This window comes from Seriola aureovittata, chromosome 6 (assembly GCF_021018895.1).
Source record: "Seriola aureovittata isolate HTS-2021-v1 ecotype China chromosome 6, ASM2101889v1, whole genome shotgun sequence".
Classification (NCBI taxonomy): domain Eukaryota; kingdom Metazoa; phylum Chordata; class Actinopteri; order Carangiformes; family Carangidae; genus Seriola; species Seriola aureovittata.
In genome coordinates, this window is record NC_079369.1 from 23128229 (window position 1) to 23152033 (window position 23805).

The following is a 23805-nucleotide window of genomic DNA, read 5'->3' on the forward strand; positions in this document are numbered from 1 at the left end:
ATGCTTGGAACTTACAAGTCTACACAGGGAAACCTGATGGACCCTCGTGTGTTGTATAGGCTGGTATGAAAAGGCAATGTGTTCAATGGGGCTGATGTGTTGTCTAAACTGACATGGTTACTATATGTGTTCAGCTGGTGTTGTGTAAACTGACCTGAATTTGTTAACCTCCTAAGACCCGAGCTCTATACTTTGCTATTTAGGCTGATTGGGACCTGAGAAAAATGATGTCCACATATGAGGACATTAGTTTTAAATTTCGATTACTGAGTGGCAGTATAATATCCTCATATGTGGTCACCAGGCCTTTGTTGAGAAAAAGTTAGTATTGTGGTCTAGAGAACCCAAAATGTGAGGTCCACATATGTGGACGCCAGGTCCTAGGAGGTTAAATTTCAAATGGTGTTCAAATAAATGAAAATCAATAGTTACAAAAAACCTTGCTTCATTTGTAAATTTGTTGAATTTTTTCCAATCATATCTTGATTGTTATTGATTTTCTTTTTTTATTACATTTTATTAAAAAACAAACAAAATCGAGTAGCACTTTAATTTGTAAGTGTGATCTAAGAAAGGTAAAGGGCAAATATTAACCATAAAAGTAAATGCTGTTTACTGTATATTGCTTGTAATTGAGATGAAGTAAACATCTGTTAAGTATTTTAATAGAAAATTGTTTGATTGTGTTGAATTAAACCCCAACAAATGCAGCGGGTCCACCAGACCCGCCAACACTGGCTGAGTAACAAAAATATGAACATCACACAAGGGTTAAACCTTAAATTTAAATATTTTTAACCAGGACACCTGACTTGGTGCTCAGTGTAAGTGCTGTGCATCTGATAGTGAGCCTTGTCTCAAATAAATACTAAATAAAATATCCAATGCTAGATTTTCTGTAGAGACACACGTATCTACTACAGAACAGTATCTCAGAGATGAGACTAATGATGTAGCTGTCCCAGGCTGACCAGTCAGATGCCTTCTGGTCTAAACACAGGAAGAAACAAACTATTTTGCTGTGTGTAAACAGGAAAGGTGGGGACCTTGTGATGATGGACTGAAGATGCAGAGATGCACATCATTAAAAGATCAACAACCATTAGCTTTCATCAACCTTCCTGAGTTTTGAGACTGTCCAACCAATCAGATATCAGAGACGGAGACTGGGCATCTTCCCTCTGGTTACTGTTCAACTGCACTGAACTGAAAAAGCTGAATAGAAGAAATACAATTAAATGAATTTCCTCCGGATTGCATGTCACTTGAAGTGGAGGTATGGATGCGTATTTTGCTGAATAATCCAAATGTTTTCCTTTGCCTTTCTACTGGGTGTATTTTGCAAAGTAGCTGCACTGGTGAGAGTTTGCATCCATTTTGCTACTTTTCAAAACTTCACCTTGAGGTCGTTTAGCTGCCGCATGCATCCATCCAGCTGTCAGAGACAGAGAGAGCATGGTGGCATGAGGAGGGGAGAGACAGATGAAGAGAAGAGGAAATACCAGATAAAGAGCAGTTGATACACTATTTTAATGATGATGATGTTCCTTGTAAAAAAGCTTTTGATGGTTATCTCTCATGGCAATGCTTTGTTTCAAGAAACCGACACTTCCTCCTACTGTTGTGAATAAGTCACACACTGACTGCACTGTGAGATTTTAAGACACTAAATAGATTTAAAGACTAAAAATGAGACGAAATCGTTGTGAAATTAACCATGGTAGCATGTTTTACTGTTTTACCTCAGGGTTAGGGTTCTGGCTCCTCTTAGATTAAATCAGTGATGTTGGACATAGACTACAGGTCAGTGGTGTCACCCTAAGAACCCTGGCTTCAGTGCTTTCTTTCAGCTCACATCACAGTACACAAAGGATTCGGGCAAGACGATGATTATAATGTCCACTAGTGTGTGTGTGTGTGTGTGTGTGTGTGTGTGTGTGTGTGTGTGTGTGTGTGTGTGTGTGTGCGTGCGTGCGTGCGTGCGTGCGTGCGTGCGTGCGTGCGTGCGTGCGTGCGTGCGTGCGTCTGTGTGATGATGAGAAATCAGTTATAATGCTAAAAGGTTATTTGTTGTCCCCTCACTAAACTCAAAGGACAAGCAGCTTACACAGTTGCTTCTGATTGGTCACCGCCACATAAGAATGGATTGTCACAGCAACAAAAATGACCTGGGTGTGAACTCGTGTATCTTCTCCACCATAAACACAGAAACCTTCCAAGGGTTTAAAAAAAAAAAAAAAAAAAACTTTCTATTCTTGTGTAAAATCCAGGAAATCCAAAGAAAATCCAGTCTCTGCTGAAATCCCTTTGAACAGTGCCTTTTGTTTTTAGTTGGACTAAAAACTGCTGCACCTTAATGCTGGGTAAGGGATTATTTGTATGGCACTTCAGCTTTTTTAAACAGCCGAGAGAAATGGAAAAGGTGAGGGTGAGAGTGTTTGACATGCCTGGTGGTCCTGTGCTAAGATCACCCCATTATATTCATATTTGCTCTCTATGTATGGAGGACCAGGGATGTCACAGGATAAGTAACAAAGCATTTCCTTAATTTCATATATTAATAGGCATTAAAAGTAAGAATTGTGAAAAGAATTCATAAATGCATGATTCGATTTTAAAATGGATTTACAAAAACAGCATAAAACACTCATTAAATAAACCATTTATAAATACATGTATTAATTCATGAATATACAGGTACAGTGTGTATTTTTGCTGGTGCCTGCAGATCATTGAGTACACTGTTATTACATTTAAACAATACTGATTTTCTTCTTGTATAGTGCAGCTGCAACACAGTAGAACTGGAAATACTATAATACTTTGGTGAATCAGTCACCCCCTATAGGATAACTCATTTACATTTGCAATGTACAATACAGTGTAAAAAATATTACTTTGACAAATATTTATGAGCAATAAAAGTTGAAATCAAAAGAAAAAAAGACAGTGATGGTGAGGTTTAATTTGTTTCCTGATTTCAGACACTTCTTAGAAATGTAAAGGTTGGCAGTCTGATGCCATTGAGAAATACCGTAGGTTCTTTCTGCTACTTTTGAGTGATGGAAGAAGAACTCAAATCCTTTGATTACTGTGAGTAAATGTGGAGCACACCTGTAATAACCTGTCCAGTTGTTGCTGTCAGGTCAAAGCCTCACAAATCTAACTATTTGAGGGATTTTAATTTGTGCAGTTGATCAGTTGAAGGATTACATGCTCCTCCACAGTATGAAACGATTCTGTAAATTTGTATTTATTATATTGAAAGCAGCAGATTAGGTGCCGTTCAAGCCACAGTAGAATGTAATACAGCCATCAGGACAATGTAGTGGGTAACATTTCACTTTAACCCCCTCTATTAAGCATTTATAAGCCGTATGTATCATTTAATAAATGGTTTACAACGCATAGTTATAGGTAGATACAAGGACATTTGTAAGTGTTGATCAATGTTCCATATTTGTCAACAATTATATCATATTTTATGTTATTACAGCCGAGTTCTGTTCTGTTAATACACCAGTCTCCGGTTACAGGCCTCCACAGAACAAGTTATAGTTTTTAACAAATATGTTATTAACTGCTCATATCTGGTTATAACTACATTATAATGTGTTAGAAACCATCTGTTGAGTCTTTATATAGGCGACTGCTTATAAATGCGAAATGTGGGGAATTAAAGTGGTAGCATGAGGTGAAGTAACAAGTTAATTTTAAGGTTTGAGTAGAAGTACAGTACAAACTCTCCTCTAATGGAAATACTCGGCGTGGAAGAACCCATAACTTTAAATTCCACTGAAATTCACTATTGGAGTAAATATACACTATGTGGTTCCCTTCCCACCTGTGGTTGCGCAGCAGCCTAACCTTGTCCCTGAGTTTCATTCAGTTTGTGAGTCACTCTGTATCAGGCAGCATCACAGGACGATCACACTCAAAGAGAAACTGATTACAGATGAACAAGTAGTTGAGCAATTCATGTGCACTGAGGCTCAACGTCATCGGGTTCCACATCACGTATTTCATCTCCGCTACAGGCAGTCACTTGTGAAGGTGTCTGACTTGATGGCTCAGGCGGGGAAGCCATAAACCTATGTAATCTGTAAGGCCAGAGAAAAGAGAATGAGGAGTGGAAATAAAAAGATGTTGGAAAGACAGTAACAGTCCACTGCACTGTGGTCCACACACACACACACACACACACACACACACAGCCTGGTACAGTATAAATGCGGCCGCTCAACGAGGATGACATCATATTGCAGAGTCTTATTAAAGGCCAGCCTGTAAAAGAAAAAAAGAAAAAAAAAAAAAAGCACTCCCATCCACCATTTCCATTTCTTCTTATTCCTCTTCTCCCTCAGTCCTCGCCCCCCCAATCACTTCTCTCTTCCTCCCTCCCTCTTCCTTCACTCCTCTGTCATCTTTCTGTGCTCCACCACTCTTCTGCTACTCCTTCCTTATATACATTATCCATCCATTCCCTCCCTCCCTATTCGCCCCTTCATATATACAGTGCTCTACGTCCTTTTCACTTTACTGCCATGCATCGCTCTTCTCTGCAGCCCTCCCACTCCACCATTCATCAGCTCTGCTGGCAGTGTGACTGCAGATGTAGAAACATTTCATTGTGACTATTGTAATGAATGTAGTTATCCCAGGTGTGGTTGTAATGAATAACAAAAACTCAGATTGCATCTGTAGTAATACAGCCAAATAACCTGAAGTTTATACATCGACCCGCTTAAAGTACGTTTTTTGTTCATCCAGTTCAGCTCGTCTCAACTCAAAATTTTTCGAGTAATGCCGGTACAACAGGAAAAGCATGCTGCCCAGGCAGCACGTTAAAGGGTGTAACGTGCTGCTATTAACAGATGTGCAACACAGAATAAGAGACGCAACATCTAAATCTTCTCATTTTATAGGATAACTAGGTAACTAGGTGAGAGGTTTACTGTGGACTCCATGTCATAAGATTAATCTTAAAAGCTTTCAAGCTGCTTCAGCTGGTTTGCTGTGATCAACCTGCCACAGTGACATTTGGTAAAATAAGGTATGTACCAATGGAATCTGTGGACATGTAGGGATTTACATATGTTCTCACTCGCTGAACTGTTCAGTTTCCTGCTGAAAAGAGGACTTTATTCTAGTAGGGTCATGTGTATGAGAAAATCAGAAATAAAACTAAAGCTTTGCTTTTCTTGTTTATTTGATGAAAACAAAAGCCATTTTAAATTTTTTCATAATCGCAAAAAAATGGAAGACTTTGTTTTTGTAATTCCTATTTCGAAGTTGAATGAAATAAATGAACAGATGATACACAGACCATCAGGTCACTGCAAAGTCAGCTGTTGAGGAAATGAATGGAAAAAAAAGAAACAACGTTTAAACAACAGAATTTTTCTGCTGCAAATGCTCATTTAGTTCAGATTTTCACATTCTATTTATTTATTGATTTATTCCTTTAAAAAAAAAAAGAAAAGAAAAAGCTGAAAAATGTAGTCTGGCCACACTAGTTGGCTCTCCATTTTACTGTACACTGAATCTGATTCAATACAATGAAATCAATGCAGCAGCAGAATGTGACTAAATGACACTTCAATTCTACTGCCCCAAGTGCTTTCCGCTGCTGCACCAGCACATGCAAAGCAACACGCATACTACACAAGTCATGGCACAGTGCTCGGTGTCTCTGCTTCGAAAACAGAAACAAACAAAATTAGTGCAGGTGCATTATGACACCAATCCTGTTGTGACCTGTTCCTTTGTTTTCTGTGTAGAAGCTGTAATAGGATAGGTTGATTTCCCATCATACATGGAGACATGGAGACTGAGGGCAGAGGGGTCTATTCTAATGACTTTAGAGAGAGAGAGAGACCTGGAAGAAAAAGAGAGGTAGAAAAACCACAGAGAGAGAGAGAGAGAGAGCGAGAGAACAAGTAGTATAGAGATGAAAGGATCCACAAGGTTTCAGTTTCATGGGGACGCTCAGAGACATATTTCCAATCTCATTTGCATGGGTCAATAATTCCCTTTGACCCCTAGTCTTAACTGGTCGACACAAGGGGTCTAAAAGAGACATTGCTTCATCTTAAGGGGTCACAAGCCAAAAAGGCTGGGAGCCTCTGTTCAAACTTCACATCCAGCAGAAACAGAGCAGGGTCCTCTTGTCTTTTTGGTTAAAACCTCTATAAAATGTCGATCCTCAGATCGATCGTTTTTAGTGTGAAAGCGTTCTGAACTCGATCCGACCCCACTAGCAGGTGAGCTCACAAGTTTGAGCTAGACGGTTCCCGCAACCTTCTTCCTGTGTTTACTGTCCTGCTCCAGCCAGACAAATCTGTCCAATGAGAGGAGTGAACGTTCTCACCTGGTTGCATTTTGGTTCACTTGGATTTTTCTCCGTGTGAAAGCGAACCGAACCGAGGGGGAAATGCTACACAAAGCTCAGGTGTGAAAACGCCCTTCAAGTGGATAAATAGGATGATGACACACAAACTACTGACATTAATCTTGCTTGACATGTGAACTGAGTAACTGAGGACTGAGTAAGAGTGAACTGTCTAACTTGTTACTGGATGCCACACACACACACATGCACGCACGCACACACAAAAGATCAGTGATTAACCATTAACCTGTTTCTGTTTTTGTTTTTCATGGCACACGGCCAATGTAAGTACAGATCAAAACAAACCTGATTGTGTTGTGCATGTTCACATTCATGCAGCACAGGAACAACATGTGAAACTGTTAAAATGGATAGTATTCCAGCACTTCAGACAGTGTGGGTTGCAGAACATACCCTTTGTATACATTTTCTCCAAGCTGATATTTAGAGAAAGGAATAACAGAAGTAAAGAATCTTTTACTTACATTAATAATTTACAGTGTGTTATTTAAATCCAAATAGAAATCTATTGTACTGCTTGGCCTGCACCACTTCTTCCTCTCAACAGGATTTGCTTTGTGCGGTGATCACAGAAGAAATGACAATACATACATACATACATATAACTAAGAGATTCAGCTGTGAACAGGTTAAAAGGAGTGATAAGTTCAGGGGGTTGTTTGCGTCACTCGAGTGTGTGTTTATGTACGTCAGGTGTGGGTGTGTATGGAGGCAGGTCCGGGCAGTTGGGTGGGGTCATGATGATGATATCACATTAGGAGTCACTGGGTGGAAAGCCATGAGAGATGAAGACAGAGCACTGAGGACAGACAGCAAGACGGACAGATAGTGTGTGTGTGTGTGTTGCTTGAGAGAAAGCGTGAGAAAAAAGATATGTGTGTGTGTTAAACCATAGAGACAAACACCAAAGTGTGTGTGGGTTCATATGTCTTTGCTATGAAGTGTGTGTTTGAAATAGCGAGAGAGAGCGAGCGATGCAGAGACCCAGCAGCTGTCATGTAAGTGTGTGTGTGTGTTTGGGGTGTGTGTGTGTGTGTGTGTTGTGGTGGTGGAGGTGGTTTTACTGACTCAGCATCCTGTCAGTTTGTTACACGATTTTTCTGTCCTTTACTTTTTTTTTTAATTTTTAACTTTCTGTGCGCTGTTGGGATTAAACTTACTGATCAATTAATTAATTACCTGTCAGGTGTCTGTTCCTACCTCTCATCTGTCATCGTGCATCCTCTACCATTGTATGTTATGATTGACCTTCAATCCGTTTGGTTTTATAAAGTTTACAAGATTGTAAAAAAAAATAAAAATAAAGAAAAGATGCAGAGGTTTTTCATTTCAGAAAGCGTTTATTTTAAGTTCCTCAAAATGTTTTAATTGACGAAGCTGTTGTGCGCTAGTTGTGTTGCCGTATCATTTGTTCGTAACTGCAGCTGTGTTTTGATTTACTGTGTACTTTGCATTTAAATTCTAGCAGCTGGAAGTTTGTCCCCTAAAGAAATGTATGTTGTAAATACAACTAGTAGTGGTGGTGGTAATTGTGGAGTAAGCAGAGGAGTAGGCCAGTGGTAGGGGCAGCAGTAGTAGCAGTAATACAAGTATTGATAGTAATAATTACACTCCATTAACTGTGCTAAGAAATACATATGTGACAAAATACGTATGTTGAAAGTGTATCGTGACTAAGTTTTGACTTAATACTTCGGATAAGTGTCACAGTTTCCCAGGGGTCGTGACCCTCTGAGAGGTCGCAAGATAATTCTGACAAGGGGGTGACGAAGCCATCCTCATATTCCCTCCACATCCCCACCAGCTTTTCTGCAACCACTTGCATCCATATGTTATATTTAATTTCATCTTCCGTGGTCATTATATCATCATCATATTGTTGTGTATGTGACTATGAGCTCTGAGCTCATTACGGTTTGTTTAAGGGAATAAGAAACTGTTACTCCTGTAACTGCTAAAATCCAAGGTCTGTACAGGAAATATTTAACATTAGCTGTGGTCAAAGACGTGGATGAAGGAATGAAGACACTGATGTTTATTTATTTTATTTTATTTTTTTAATCATAGTTCTCCAGAGATCAGTTCATTCTGGACTGTCCTTCAGAGAAACTTCGCAGAGAGCTGGAGGAGGAACTGAAGACGAACTGTGAGGAGCCAAGAAGCCATGCATGGTACCACGGCGCAATTCCCAGACAGGTAACACACACACACACACACACACACACACACACACACATGCACACATGCACACACATAAATCTGAGTCATGAGTCCCTCCCTTTTAAAAGCCTGGTTAAAAACTTGTTGAACCAGATCACCTATTATTAGACTGCCATGCTGCACACACAGTGCTTACAGGAAGATTAGAGCTCAAATAGTGGCCTCGGCTGTAGGGCTGGGGTTGTAACATTAGGTCAGTGTATAAAAAGCCTCTTTCTTTATGGTGTGTATATATGTGTGTCTTTGTGTGTGTGTGTGTGTGAGTGTGAGAGAGAGAGAGAGAGAGATTGTGTGTTCCCTGTGAAAGCCAGCTCTGAGATATAATCATATTTAATAAGCTGCTTCCTTTGGCTAAACTAAACTACCATTATATACTATACAAACACTTGCTTAATTAAAGTCTGTAAGAGTGTGTGAAGGATTGTGTGCGTCTACCAGTGTTTGTATATGAGAGAAGACGGGCAGTAAATGTAACAAGAGTGAAATGTAAATAGAAAGATGAGGAAACATTTCCAGCTTATTTGTTGTTACCTGTCAAACACAAAAGTCTCTCTAACGTTTGAGCGAAATTAAATCTCACATCTGTGAATTCTGTGCCTCCTAACGTCCCATTACCCAGTTTTTGATTGGTATCGATTCAGTTATGTCAATGTTTTGGTTTTTTAATTCTAATATCTATGTTTTTTATGTTTTATAACAACTAGAAGATTTATATTAAGACTGGTAAAATGTTTTATGTCCGCATGTAGGTTTACATATAAAGGTTGTTTTCATCATCAATTCATCTGCTGATTATTTTCTCACTAATTAAATTCATAATAATTGTTTTGTCAATAAAAGGTCAGGAAATAGTGAAAAGTCCAAAACAGTCCAAAACCCAAAACTACTGAGTTCATCATATTCACAAGAAACATCAAATTCACTCATTTGAGAAGCTAAAAACACAAATTATTAATCATCAAAACTGATTTATCAGCTGATTGTTTCAGCTCTATTTTCATGCATTCACACATCTTCAGCATGAAAGTCAGTTCTTAACCTTGGAAACAGTATTCGTATTGAAAGTAATGTCCGGAGCTTTCAACCACATCTTGTGGTGTTTTTGTTGTCAAACTACATTTCTCCTGCGGTGCAGATGACTTTCAAATACATCAAGGAGCTTATTTCCCATGTGCAGCCCACCGTGGGTTTGGAGACCTCCTAAGATAAAACTGAGGGCTTCTGAGATGATTAATGGGAGAAGAGAGACTCATAACATATTCACTTTTCCTAAAATCATTTTCATTTTCTCTAACTTGTCACTAATAATTACTTTTTCTTGGTAGATAGTGGATAGTTTTTGCCTCTTGGATCTTGAACAGTTACTTACATGAAACAGTTTCAGAGGGAATTCCACTTTGGTTAAACTGCTCTCAGCTGAACTGCTCAGTGGTACGAAAATAATGTGTGAATCTTTTACATAAAACTTTCTGGCCGTATAAATACTGTAATAGGTTGAGGCTTTAAATATCTCCATGTCTTACGTAACTGCTGCGGCACTGAGCTCATAAAGAAGGTAACAGTATAACAGCCTACCATTATTAGATTTAATTAAATGTTTGGACTGTAAACAAACACTGTGTGCATGCGTGTGTGTGTGTATGTGTGTGTGTGTGTGTGTGCGCGCACCCATATGTAACCCTCTGTATTGTTTCAGGTTGCAGAAAACCTGGTGCAGCGTGATGGAGACTTCTTGATCCGTGATTCACTGTCCATCCCAGGAAGTTACGTTCTGACCTGCCAGTGGCGAAACGCCGCCCAGCACTTTAAAATCAACAAGAAGGTAAGACTTAAGTGTAGTTGCAAACAGCTGACTCTGTCACTAATCAAAAAGGTTTTCCATCTTCCTTACACTTTAACTACCATCTATACAAACTGTAAAACAACAATGTGAAAAGACACTGACACCTGTCTGTAGTTGCTGGCTGTGGTGTTGATTGATGCAGCAGGAGCAACACTTTCACATCAAAAATTAAATTGAGCTTTAATTTGAAGAACATTTATTGATGGTAAATGCAAGACCTTCAATGATAAATAACTTGATTTGTGCCGTCTCTTCTTTAGGTAGTGATGTTGAATGAAGCCTACTCCAGAGTGGAGTACCGGCTGGAAAGAGAAGGGTTTGACAGCGTCCCTGCTCTCATTAGATACTACGTCGGCAATAGAAAACCTGTCTCACAGGTGAGTTTGATCACGGTTTTTAATTGAAGAATAGTGTTTCTCTGGTCAGTAATATATGGAAGTACATGTTAATTGATACTGTTGAACTATTGCTTGTCGCTAACATCACTCTTTTAACATAACTTTTTGTGTGTCTTCATAAGAAATATTACATAATCGTCATGAACATCAGACTCTGGAAGGAACATGTTTGGATAAAATGATAAATTCTTGCATTCCTCCCCAGCTAACATTCATTTATACCCTAACTCAGCAAGTTTTCTGTTCACTTTCACTGCCTCTGTGTTTGATGGAAAAAAACATGTTGCATCTACTGCCGTTTGTCTTATCTCTTCTTCTGTGTTCATGTGTGAAGGTGGTGGGAGCCATTATCTTCCAGCCGATCAACAGAGGCCTTCCGCTACGCTGCTTGGAAGAGAAGTACGGATTGTCCAGCGTCCATCGAGAGGCGCTCATGACGCAAGAGAGGCGGAGTCAGAAACGTCTCAGTCTCAACATTACCAACGGACACACGCACGACAACACACACACCGTGCAAGACAGCACCCACTGCCAGGACAACGGCATGGGCCGAGGCACCCACCTCAGGTTGGTACACAACTGTTCCTAGAAACCCACACAAACACATCCGTTAATCAGTGGTGGAAAGTGCATTTACTTCAGTGCTTTACTTACGCACAAATTTGAGGGATTTGTACTTGAGTGTTTTCATTTCAAGCTGCTTTATACTTCTACTTCACTACATTTCAAACCCATTTATTGCACTTTTTACTGCACTACATTTTTCAACTATAGTAACTTTGCACCAAAAGGTTGTTCATAGAAAAAACATATGATCTGCTTCTAAAATAAAGACGTTGTTCATTTAACAGTCTCCATCTTATCGAATACTTTTAGTTAGTAATTGAATCCTCCAAATCTTATTTTCTGACAGTGCAGTAAGAATTTTCCAGCCTCTTTTAATGCAGTGTCAAATATTTTATAAAAGTTTAATTCGTCATATTAGTTGTGCTTGTGTGTCTTTTTTGAAGCTATAGTCTGACTGACAGATTTGTTTTCACCTGTTTTGAGAAAAAAATGATAAATAAAATAGAAATGTATTTTCCTGTTCCACAGATTAAACTGCCCAACAGCACAAGTGTGAAATCCTACTTACACTTTACTGCATCAGTAATAAGTGTATATATGTATATATTATGCAACACAATCAAAGGAGCCCTGTTTTTCTGCATAATGAGTTCTTTTACTTTTGCTACTTTAAATACATTATGCTGAAAATGCTTTTGTAATTTTAGTGAAGTAAGCTTTTGAATGAACAATTTACTCGTAATGGAGTATTTTTCACATTGTGGTAAAGACTGTTTTTAGCTCCAAGTACCACAAGCCTATTAGTTAAAGTGGGTAGTGGGCTACAGACCAAATAACATGCTGTCTGCTAAACTTAAATAATGGAGACTCACTTTTACTCAGTCATTCTCTCTCTTTGTTTCCCTTTCTCTTACACTCTCTCTGAAAGACTTAAATCAAGCCTTTAAATCCCTTCCCGCTTTTAAGCTTTTAACTCACAGCCTGCAGCTTTACATTCATCATCCAGGCAGTAGGTTGTATATACGACATGTTCCATAAGTCTCATAAATCCTCTATAAATAAAGACATGGTGTAACAACCTTTCTGCTGAAAAGAACAGAAGTGTGTAATTTCACGCTGTATAGGAATACATGGAGCATAATGTACGGGGGCCATGTCTCTCTGAGTGAAGAGACAGAGCAGGAGCCGGGAAAAGATAAATATACGGTCCAGAGAAGAACAGAACAAAGAGACAGAGAAGAAAAGAGGGGTATATTAATGTGTATAGTTTTATTCTGACAGTGTTCAGATTTTGATTAATATTCAAAACAGGTTTTATTCATATCCCCTTAAAGTATGTTTATACGTTCATTTGATATTTGTTTCCAACATTTGCTTCCACCCAGGTTGAAGGATCGCTGCGGCAGCCAACCGGCAAGTCTCAATCAGGTGCAGGAGAGGCGACGCCCACTCAAGGCGCACCAATCAGAGAGCTTCTTACCTCTTGGTAAGTAAAAATGGTCTTTGTGTACTACAGACAGAGTGCTCGTCAGATCATGTGTCCCACGCCCACGTCAGAAAAGAGTGCTGGGGCTGTGTCCAACAAGTTTTATAGCTTTCCAAATCTGTAATCCATAACCCACTTCACACAGTGTTCTCTGTTTTCATTCTTCACACATGTACTGTACTTGTGTTACATTTTTTATGTTATGTAAGATTCACTGCGCCCCACCTATCTCTATAATGTCAGGCTTTTCAGCCCATTTTTAAAATGTGGCCATTCAGAATCTGAATCAGGGTCAGCTTTATTGTCCAAGTATGTTTATACATACAAGGACACACATCTTGAGAGCATCCAGCATCAGCAATGCTGAGAAAGGTGTATGTGACATACAACCAAAACAAGGACAACAAGCAAAGATAAGCACAGGCAAGAAAAAAAACACACAAGAATAAAACTATCTATCTATCTATCTATCTATCTATCTATCTATCTATCTATCTATCTATCTATCTATCTATCTATCTATCTATCTATCTATCTATCTATCATTTCTTCTCTTTTCAGTTACTCACCTCTTTTCTTTTATTCTGTAACTCTTCTTTCTGTAACCACCTTCACTCATTTTCTGCCCCAGTCATTTCTCCTCATTGTTTTCTCTCCTCTCGTCCCTCCAGGATCCAAACCCCAGTCCCAGCAGCCTCCTGACCCACTCCTCCCCAGCCCTCACCCCAAGTCTCCAGTGTTTCGGACGGGCAGTGAGCCGGCACTGAGCCCCTCCTTCCCACGGAGATCAGCAGAGCCTCTGGCAGGTCAGCAGGATCAAGTTCAATATATTGTGTTGCCAAATCATGTCGCCATATTGTAACGGTTTTATTGTGTTTAGCGGTATGCAATATTAAACTAGCCCCCACACATTCAGTGCAGTTACAGTATAGTATAGCTGGTGCAAAATACTGAATGTATAGAGCACAATCGCTGTCAAATCTTTTTCATACAGTGAACAGAAAGAAACGGCATGTCTCTCTGTTGTGAGACAGAAAACACAGACGTCACTGCTGGTAACCACCTGAGTCGAGGATAAAATAAAGTAGCCTGGTTCCAGACCTCCAGACTGAATCATCACACTCATCTCTTGATTTGTTTGACTCATATCTGGATGAATGAAGTGCAACTGAATGGCAATTCAGTCTGATTATCAGGCTAAAAATAAAGCTGTTCTGCCGAGGACCATTAAAAAAAACCAAAAAAAAAAAACCCTGTGGCGCTCTTAAAGTTACTCAGTCACTTAGGTTTTAGTCTACTTATGTGCTCCTGCCATTGTTTGCATGCGAATAACAAATCAAATTAACTATGTGCTTTTATCCACACTGTGCGTCTGATTCATTTATTGTCAAAAGTAAATAAAAGACAGATTGTGGTGTGTACTGTACACTGTCACAGATCTGAGATAAAAAATAAAAAAATGGTACTAAATACAACAAAGCTTTTCTTATCAGGTTATCAAGGTTACTACATTGTTTGATTGAATTTGGTTCCAAAAATAAACCAACAATCGTAACTGATAAAACATATTGTGTGATAATATCACAACGGTTCTGCTTGTGTGTCTCCAGGCCAGGCGATCCGGGGCTCTGACAGCCAGCTGTGTCCTAAGCCGCCACCCAAGCCCAGCAAAGTGCCGCTCGCTCGACTGCCTCGCTCCCCCTGCCTTCAGCCCCTCGTTCCCCCCTCCAGCTCCTCCAACCACACAGACTCCTCCTCCGCCGCCCTCATCTTCGCTGCACCTCCCCTGGACTCCACATGTGTGGAAACCCCTTCCTCTGTGTGGAGGAGTGGAGGTAACTTTTTTATTTTATGAAATGTGTCAACATTAAGTTCTCTTTAGTTTAGTCTGTTTATTTGTCTCTGTGACATATAGACCTTTACAGGCAGCACTTTAAACACCAATCAATTATTAACCCTGTAGTTTTAAGATATAAAATGGAAGTACTATAAAAAGAGAAGGATACCCACTTCAGCAGACTTAAACTATATATTTTAGATTTATATTTAGATTTTTTTTTGTTGTTGTTTCTATCATCATCCTGAAAAGAATAAAAGAGAAACCATGCTCTTTACTTCAGATCTTAACAAGAAAAAAATACGATCACAGAGATCATATTATCTTATATGTACAGTAATCACTACGCCAAGGTATTTAAATTAATCCAAACTGATATGTCTTATTTTCATTTTGGTTAGGGCTGCAAATAATCATTATTTCCATTATCAAATAATCTGCTGATTATTTTCTCAATTGTTTGTTTTGTCTATAAAATAATGATTAATGGTTGTTATAATAATGGTTTGTTTAATTCAACCAACTGTCAAAATCCCTTAAAATTTTTGTCATTTCTGATCATATATATATATATATATATATATATATATATATATTAAAAAAACATAAAATTTTGGAATCAGTGAAATCAGAGAATATTTAGCTTTTTTGTTGGAAAAATGACTGAAAAATTAATAATCTATTACCTGATTAATCTTCTGTAAATCTACTGATCCATTAAAGCTGCTTTTTGCTAAACTCAAGTGTAAGTGCAAGCAGCGGGAACATTAGCTCAGCTTTGTAATGCTGCATAATGTTGCCTGGGCCGATACATACTGACCTTACTAATATGAACTTTTTAAAATTGCCCTGAATTACTTTACCTGTACTTCCTGTTTTAGTAACAGTTTTATTGTCACTGTAATATTATTATTATTTGTTTGTACTATATTAGTGTGATATCTATCCAGGGGGTACAGATATATTTTCACAACTTTTATATTGATGTCACTCTCCTACTTAAATAAACCAATGAATAAATGCAAAGGAATTAGATTTTTGCTGAGATTTTAATAAGATGTATGTGATTATTGTTCCACAGTCACCACAGGCCCTCCTGTTCCTCCAGTGAAGCCCCTGAAGTTTCATCATCAGCTCCTCCCAGCAGACTCCTCCGGCTCTGTAGGTTCACCTCCCGAACTGGTTCAGTATCCGGATTCAGAGGCAATAACAGGATGGACTGAACGGCTGCAGGCGAGCCCTGCAGAGCTGAGGTCCTGCAGCCCGCTTGAGTGGGAGGAACCAAACTCACCAAGCTCCATCACAGACAACGCTCTCAAACTTCAGCATCCGCTCTGCAGCTACGTGGAGAGACTGAGGAGGGAGGGTCAGGGAGGGAGAGAGGAGGAAGGGGAGGAGAATGAGGCCGGGGGACGGAGAGGGCTGGACAGAAGCTCCTACCATCACGCCATCGCAGCCTTAGAAAACACCAGCGAAGAAGAGGAGGAGGACGCAGGGAGGGAGGAGGAAGAGAAGGAGAATAAGAGGAAGACTAAAGAGAGGAGCAGTTTCCAGCGGCCGGTCATAGAGACGGAGTCGACGTTCAGACCGGCAGAGTTCGGATCCCGTCTTCTGCCGCCGGAAAACAAACCACTGGAGATGGTGGTGCTGAAGAGAGCGAAGGAGCTGCTGCTCAGCCATAATCACCACAGTATAGCCAGACACCTGCTGATAGCCGACTGCCAGGTACACACACAAACACACACACAGAATGCATTCCCTCACTCCTTACCCTAACCATCACAACTAAATGACGCCAACTCTAACCTAAAACTAATTGTAATGTGAGAACTGAAACAAAGTCTTAACCCTCTGAAGTATCGTGAGGACATTTTGGAAAGTTCTCACAATGATGAAATTGTCCACACAACCATAGAAAGACATGTATGTAAACACACACTGTTTTTGTTAGACAAATTTCCAGTGTCACACATCTGTATTATGTTAAATGAAACATTTTGGTAGATACACAATATACTAGTTAAATGAAACTAATACACAATATATACAATAATATATAAATATAAATGAACACACAAGTAGAAACGGATAAATTTACACAGCCCTGAACAGGCAAACTTTATCAGATTTAAAAACCAATAGATTTTTAATTGTTAATAAATAGTTAATTAATGCTTTATAGATCAGTTATGAGACGTTTATAAGGACAAGGATGTGAAAAATATCTTTGGCTGGTGTTTCTTTTCTGTTTTGTAATGATAAGATAAGATGTACCTTTATTGATCCCCCATAGAGGAAATTCTAAATTTGACACAGCAGCACAAGGAGAAACTGTAATAAGAAATAAAATAGGACTATAAACAGAATAAAAATAAATAAGATAAATAGAAATACTATATAATACAATAACAGTATAAAATGCAATGTAGGCTGTTTTGTACATGTGCAATATAAAAATATAAAATGAAGTGGTTGATTTATAAATGTTGGTAATCATTCATCAATAATCATGGATTTCTGACTTTCTAATGAACCATCAAATCTGCAGTTGTAGATCAAAAAACCTTCATACAGAATAGAGCTGAACAATTAATGGGAATATTATTAAAGGTAAGTAGGTAACAGCTGATCAGAGAGCGCCTCCTTTCACAACCTGGCAACCCAAAAGTTGTTCTCATTAACTGCCTATAACTGGTTTATAACGTGTTTCTAAATGATTTGATTATCATTAACAAAGCCATTAGTCACAACTTAAAAGGTTGCCTCATTTAAACTGGTTACCGAATTAAAATTTCAGACAATCACGCACGCAGGTGCAGAGAAAATTCAACTCACACCAGACAGATTTACACTGTCCGGTTTGGAGGTAAACATGTTTACTGCTGCTATTACACACACATCCTCTGTGTGAGTGAGACCGAAAATTAGATTTCTGTCCTGCAGCTGATGTTACTGCTGCAATAAAATGATCCTCATGACGCAGGAGAAAACAACCTACGACCAAACAAGCTGTTACACCTCACACACGCACACACCAGACACACATATTAAGAGAGGAAGATAAAGGAGACTAAATGTTAATTGACAGCCCCTTGTAAAACCGATTTGCTCTCCAGGTTGCGAGGATACTGGGAGTGACTCCGGATCTTAAAGGTCAGATGGGCGTGTCCTCCGGTCTGGAGCTGGTGACGCTGCCGCACGGTCGACAGCTGAGATTGGACCTAATGGAAAGGTACACATCATACACACAAAAGCACATGTTTAATCACAGATGCACAAGGACAGGATGAATTATAACTTCCTCACTTTTTAGTAGCACCTCCTGGAGTAGCGTGGGGTCACTGTGGAGGTTTTCCATGATGTAACACTCTTCCAGAATGTCTATATCTCCCAAAAAAAAAAAACATGCGAAGGAAAAAGTTGAAAATTGTGGGAAATATACTTATTGCTTTTCTTGGCGGGAGTTAGGCGAGAAGGTTGATACCATTCACACACGTCCGTATGGTAATATATGAAGCTACAGTAGAGTCTGCAGGTAATTAGCTTAGCATAAAAACTGGAAGCAAGGGGAAACTGCTAGCCTGGCTCCGTCCAAAGGTTAAAACCACCTACCAAGAGATACGTAGTCCCAGCATGCAACTCCTAATACACCCACAAATTGTTGTTTTACCTTTCTGTTTGTGTATATATTAAACTTTACAATAAGACTACTCTGGTAAAGGATTTATAAATGGTTCATAATGAGGTTATTCATTTGGTTGTTAACACTTTATAAATCATAAATAAACAATTATAACCAAGTTATAACACAGTTTTCATACATTGATGGAGGGTCACTATTCTGCAAGATAAGATCAAGTTAATGCGTTACTTGTATTTATAACTGGTAAAAGGGAGACTCATAGTAACTCATTAATAGATGGTGATGTGTTTCACACTTTACACTAAAGTTCCCTTTTACCAGGTATAAATGGTAGTAACTCATTTGTAAGTTTAATGAGTAGTAAGCATTTACTTGATCTTGCGAAATAGTGAGCCTGCATCAATGTATGAAGACTGTGTTATAACTTGGTTATAATTGTTTATTGATGATTTATAAAGTGTTAAAAACCAAATGAATAACCTAATTATAAACCATTCATAAATCCTTTATAAGGGTCGTCTTATTGTAAAGTGGTACTGACAAGTGTTTGTGATAAGAAGGTATGAAACATCAAATAGAGGTGAGGGAAATCAGGTGGGAATAGGTCCAAACCAGCAACTGCAGAAAGGGATTAAATTGAACGGTCTTGTTAAAGCTTATACATCATTTATTTTAAGGGGTCACTGAAGGGGGCTGTGAAGGTTGGAAACTGGTTTAACCAAAGCTGGTACAGCAGCCTGCACTAACCTGAACATTGAGATGACGTCAGTCGTGACTCATGTGCTGATTTCATTGTACAGTCCTGTCTGATCAACAGACTGAAGAGGCTGTTCTGTAATGAAAACAAATTCCCCCTCTAGGCTCTGAAAGAACAGATTAGAAAACTTGACAGAGTGAAACAAAAACAGACACGGACATGACATTGTGTTGATAATCCTCCTCTCCCTCTCCTCCTTGTCTCTCCTAGACACCACACCATGGCGATAGGTGTTGCCGTGGATATTCTGGGATGTACGGGCAGCGTGGAGGAGCGGGCGTCCACGTTAAATCGCATCATCCTGGTCGCGTTGGAGCTGAAGGACACGGTGGGCGACCTGTTCGCTTTCACGGCCTTGATGAAAGCTCTGGATCTGCCACAGGTAACACACACACACACACACACACACACACACACACACACACACACACACACACACACACACAACACACACAACACACACACACACACACACAACACACACAACACCACACACACACACACACACACACAACACACACCACACACACACACACACACACACACACACACACACACACACACACACACACACACACACACAGACCTTTGTTTCTCTTGTGACATTTTAAAAAGTTCTCTAAAGTTGAGACTGTTGTCTGTTCTGTGCCGTGCAGATCAGCCGTTTGGAGGAAACATGGACGACTCTACGAAGGAACTACACGCAGACCGCCATCAGCTACGAGAAAACACTCAAACCTTTCTACAAGAACCTGTATGAGGGCACAGGTACTTGGCACACACTGTCACAGATCACACCACTTCACTTCAACATAATAACTGATTTTCAGGGAGGCTGGAAAAGCTTCTTTATAAAAAGAAAGAAGGAAATAATTCACAAACAACCAAAAATCTTCAAAGCTGAAGATCATGAGTTGCATCCATGTGCTTTCAGATTTGTGCTTTTTTTTAGATTAAAAACTTATGAGGTTATGAAGCACCAGACATTTGGTAAGCCGTTTGCTTCCGACAATTACACAATGAAATCCTACACGTGGCTATAAACATCCCTTAAAAACAGCTTGAAAAGACCCGACTGATCCTTTGAAGTGGCTTTAATAACTGTTTTTATAATAACAAGATCGAATGACAATGTGAAATCACCTGAGTCTGCAGCTCCCCACACTGAGTTTCAGCTCATTGTCTGGCACAGTAGTACAGGTCTTACAGGTCAGGCTGCATATGTGAAAAACGTTGCGTGAAGTCTGATAAATAACCGTTGGTCGGGTCTGAAGACTACGAGTAGAGTTAGAGAGAAGCTGTGAGCTGTGCTGGAGGCTCGAGGCTAGTAGCTGCTACTAGCATAGCACACCCAAAATCTCTGCCCAAACTATTGTGGGTAATGTAGGCATCAGCCTCTGACAATATAAAATATATCTCTGATTTTGATCGTTTTTTAAACTATCATGAGTCTGACATTGTTATAGGACTCTTTAATCATCCATGCCAGATCAGACTGTCGTGTCATAATCAACGTTAGTTTACCAATGTTAGAATTCAATAGTTTTACCTCTTACAGTTACTTCTTCCATATAAATGACATGACATAGCTTTACAGTTTTAAAATTAAGTGGTTCTCTTCCTGACTAATAAGGTTTATGAAAATAATAATAATAATATATATTTATAATACAGATATATAATATAATAATAATATATATAAATATTATAGAAGATTTTACATTTTTAAACAAAAAATTAAAAACAAACTTTTCATCTGTACACACTGAGATATACTGACCTCCCTCCTCCTCCTCCTCCTCCTCCTCCTCCTCCAGCCTCCTCTCCTCCGGTGGTCTGCGTCCCCCTCCTGCTGCCGCTCCTCACTTTGATGGAACGTCCGACAGTCACACCCGAAGGGGCCGAGCTCTGGGAGACCAGCGACCACGGCTGTGACATCATGCTGCGCCACCTGGAGGCTGCGCGTGACGTCGCAAACAACGCGCAGAGCTACACCGCCAGCGCACAGAAGATCTTGCAAGGTAAGAAGGAGAAAATAATATTATCAAACAAAAACAGAAGATGTGAAATGTTTTTTTGTTTGTTTTCGGCGTGATACAGTAGATCTCTGTGTTTCTGTGTTCAGGGTTTCAGATCGATGAAGACCTGCTGGAGGTGTTCAAAACAGACTTTCAGCTGCGGCTGCTGTGGGGAAGCCGCGGAGCTTCGGTCAACCAATCAGATCGCTACAACAAATTCAACCTCATCCTCACTGCGTTGTCACGGAAACTGGAGCCCCCACCCAAAACACAAACCTTAATCTGACTTATTCGGAGCAGCGACACGCATACTGACTCACCCTGGACCCTGTGAAAGTGAGCAAAGCAACGTCAGGAGGATCAGAAACCAGCGGCGACGAAGGGAAGACGAGACGGAATAAAACCCAAAGTGATGGGAGAACGACCTGTTCTGCATCAAACAGCCCATACACACTCCGAGCTCCTGCAGCTGTAGTAGCCCAAGAGCCGCTGAACTCAGCACTGTGAGAAAGTCAGCTGTTTCACTCATAAAGACTCAAAAACCAACGCTGTGAGAGCAACAACCAGAGAAGAGCCAATCACATCCACTTTAATGCTTTTTGAAACAGACACTCACTTCACTTCTACGTCCCACCTGTGGGATGCCTCGGGCGTGTTGTGGTCTGTACCAAACCCGCTCTTCACACAACCTTGACAAATTGTTTAAAAGCTCTAAGTCTCCGGATTCTACCTGTGCAAGGCTTTTCAAGATCACATCACTGCAACAGAAGTGGTTCAGACTTGTGGCTGAACACTAAAGGTCCTCCGCTGTAAAGGTCATCCTACAGGCCTTCAGGTGTCTGATAACAGGTTAATAGTTCACAATATCCGTCTGGTTTTTTTTTTGGGTCACATAGCCCAATATCACAAATCTGAAATTACACTCAGGAGGCTTTATAAACCATACACCCCTCTGTCCTCAGACCCTCAAATCAGATGATGGAAAAACTCCCTCCAAAAAAAAAAAAAACCTTCTACAGGGAAAAAAACTGAAGAAACCGGAACAACAGCAAAGGAGGAATCCCTCTTCCATCTCAGACTAACATGCAGTAGATGTCATGATTACAGCAAACATCAGCAGAGCCAAATTACTGTACAGATAATCAGGATGACAGACGTATAGATGGATAAATAAACTGTTACTGTCCAGTAGTAGAATGTAAACCTACAAAATGTCAACTTTTCAGAACGTAAGAAAAACAGCTGCCAAGTGTTACAACACGCAGAGGCAACATTTGATGCAACATCTTATAAAACTGAAACTACAACAACAAAAATCTTATTTTCTTATGTCAAATTGTTCCTGCGATTAAGCTTTCATCAGAGCACAAGACTGGTTTCCTCCTCATTTACAGCCAAACATGCTCATACACGTAGATGTAGAGGAGGGGCCGGTGTTTTCATCGATTTCATTTTGACTTTGAGGCTTTTATGAAACTGTGATGTGTATAGACTCGTTTAGAAGCATCCTTTAGTTCATTCAATGATATTAAAGTCATCAACAACTATCAGTTTATGAATGTGTTTTACTCACCTTGATTGTGGTGAGATCAGGAGACGCAGCAGCTGCAGTTCACAGATTTCCTCAATGTGTTGGCAACAGAAATCCAAAGATAATGGTGAAAGTAGAAATGAGTGATATTTTTGAAAACAGAGCAGAGACTTAAAGTGATACGCCGATTTGGAACTTTTGCTCCTTATCCTGATCAGCCTCTTGCTTTATTTTTACTCTGAAATTCGAAGTTAATTGAGAATTTCTTTCTTCCATTAGACTCAAAGAGAAAAAGAAAATAGCTCAACGTCTTGTGACAAGTACGAGTAAGTAAGAGTCAGGTTTAAAGACGTCACGATGACCCAATTAAAACATAAAAATAAAATGAGGTAATTCAACAGTTAAAAAAGGAAATATACTTAAAAAGTCAACATCTGTGTATACTGTCTTGATAGAGATAATAAGTGTATTTAACAATATAATGATTGATTCTTCACATCTGGAGACGTTTGGCTGCATTTCCACAAACATTTGAATCTGTGTGACCTCAGATACAAAAAACAACCTGATCAGTTTGTTGCTGGTTAAACAAGCAAAAAAAAAGATAAATAAATATTTATCATTGAGGTTCCTTGAAGCATTTCCTGAGATGATTTCACTTCAAATCAGAAGATGACAGAGGATCGACAATAAATCTTTTGTGTGCTACATTTACACAGGAGCAGAAATCAGATACATTTTCTGTACGTGTGAAAATGTAGCTAGAAGTGTGAATCTGACAAATTAAAGAAATTACTTTGTGCATAAAACCATAAAAAAGTATGTTAACATGTGAGAGACTAAAGCTGTACATATTTGAAGCATTAGCATGTTAATAATAGACTGTACATATTTTCTGTAGAAGACTGACTGTAAAAAAGATGCTGATGAAATTTAATGTTTATATTATTATGAACTACGGTGGTAAGATTGAATAAATGTGGTGTATGATCTGTGGTCGTCAACTCATTGTGTAACACGCTGAATGTTTGCATGTGTAGCAAAGACGTGTTTTAATTAATAACTGTTTTTGTTCACATTTACAGCCGCCTCC

General features: G+C 39.4%; 1 protein-coding gene across 3 annotated transcripts in view; it reads left to right on the top strand.

Annotated features, from left to right (window-relative positions):
- The window catches only part of bcar3 (BCAR3 adaptor protein, NSP family member), a 70317-nt gene extending 46613 nt beyond the window's left edge, over positions 1-23704 (top strand). For all 3 annotated transcript variants that reach the window (XM_056378239.1, XM_056378241.1, XM_056378242.1), the window contains 13 exons: positions 8480-8608; positions 10329-10454; positions 10736-10852; positions 11208-11440; positions 12826-12926; positions 13598-13732; positions 14537-14761; positions 15845-16488; positions 17880-17995; positions 19374-19545; positions 19820-19931; positions 20981-21184; positions 21289-23704. In XM_056378239.1, coding sequence (XP_056234214.1) covers positions 8480-8608; positions 10329-10454; positions 10736-10852; positions 11208-11440; positions 12826-12926; positions 13598-13732; positions 14537-14761; positions 15845-16488; positions 17880-17995; positions 19374-19545; positions 19820-19931; positions 20981-21184; positions 21289-21467 — 2493 coding nt within the window. In that variant the 3' untranslated portion in view covers positions 21468-23704. The remainder of the gene's footprint in view (positions 1-8479; positions 8609-10328; positions 10455-10735; positions 10853-11207; positions 11441-12825; positions 12927-13597; positions 13733-14536; positions 14762-15844; positions 16489-17879; positions 17996-19373; positions 19546-19819; positions 19932-20980; positions 21185-21288) is intronic.
- The last annotated feature ends 101 nt before the right edge of the window (positions 23705-23805 follow it).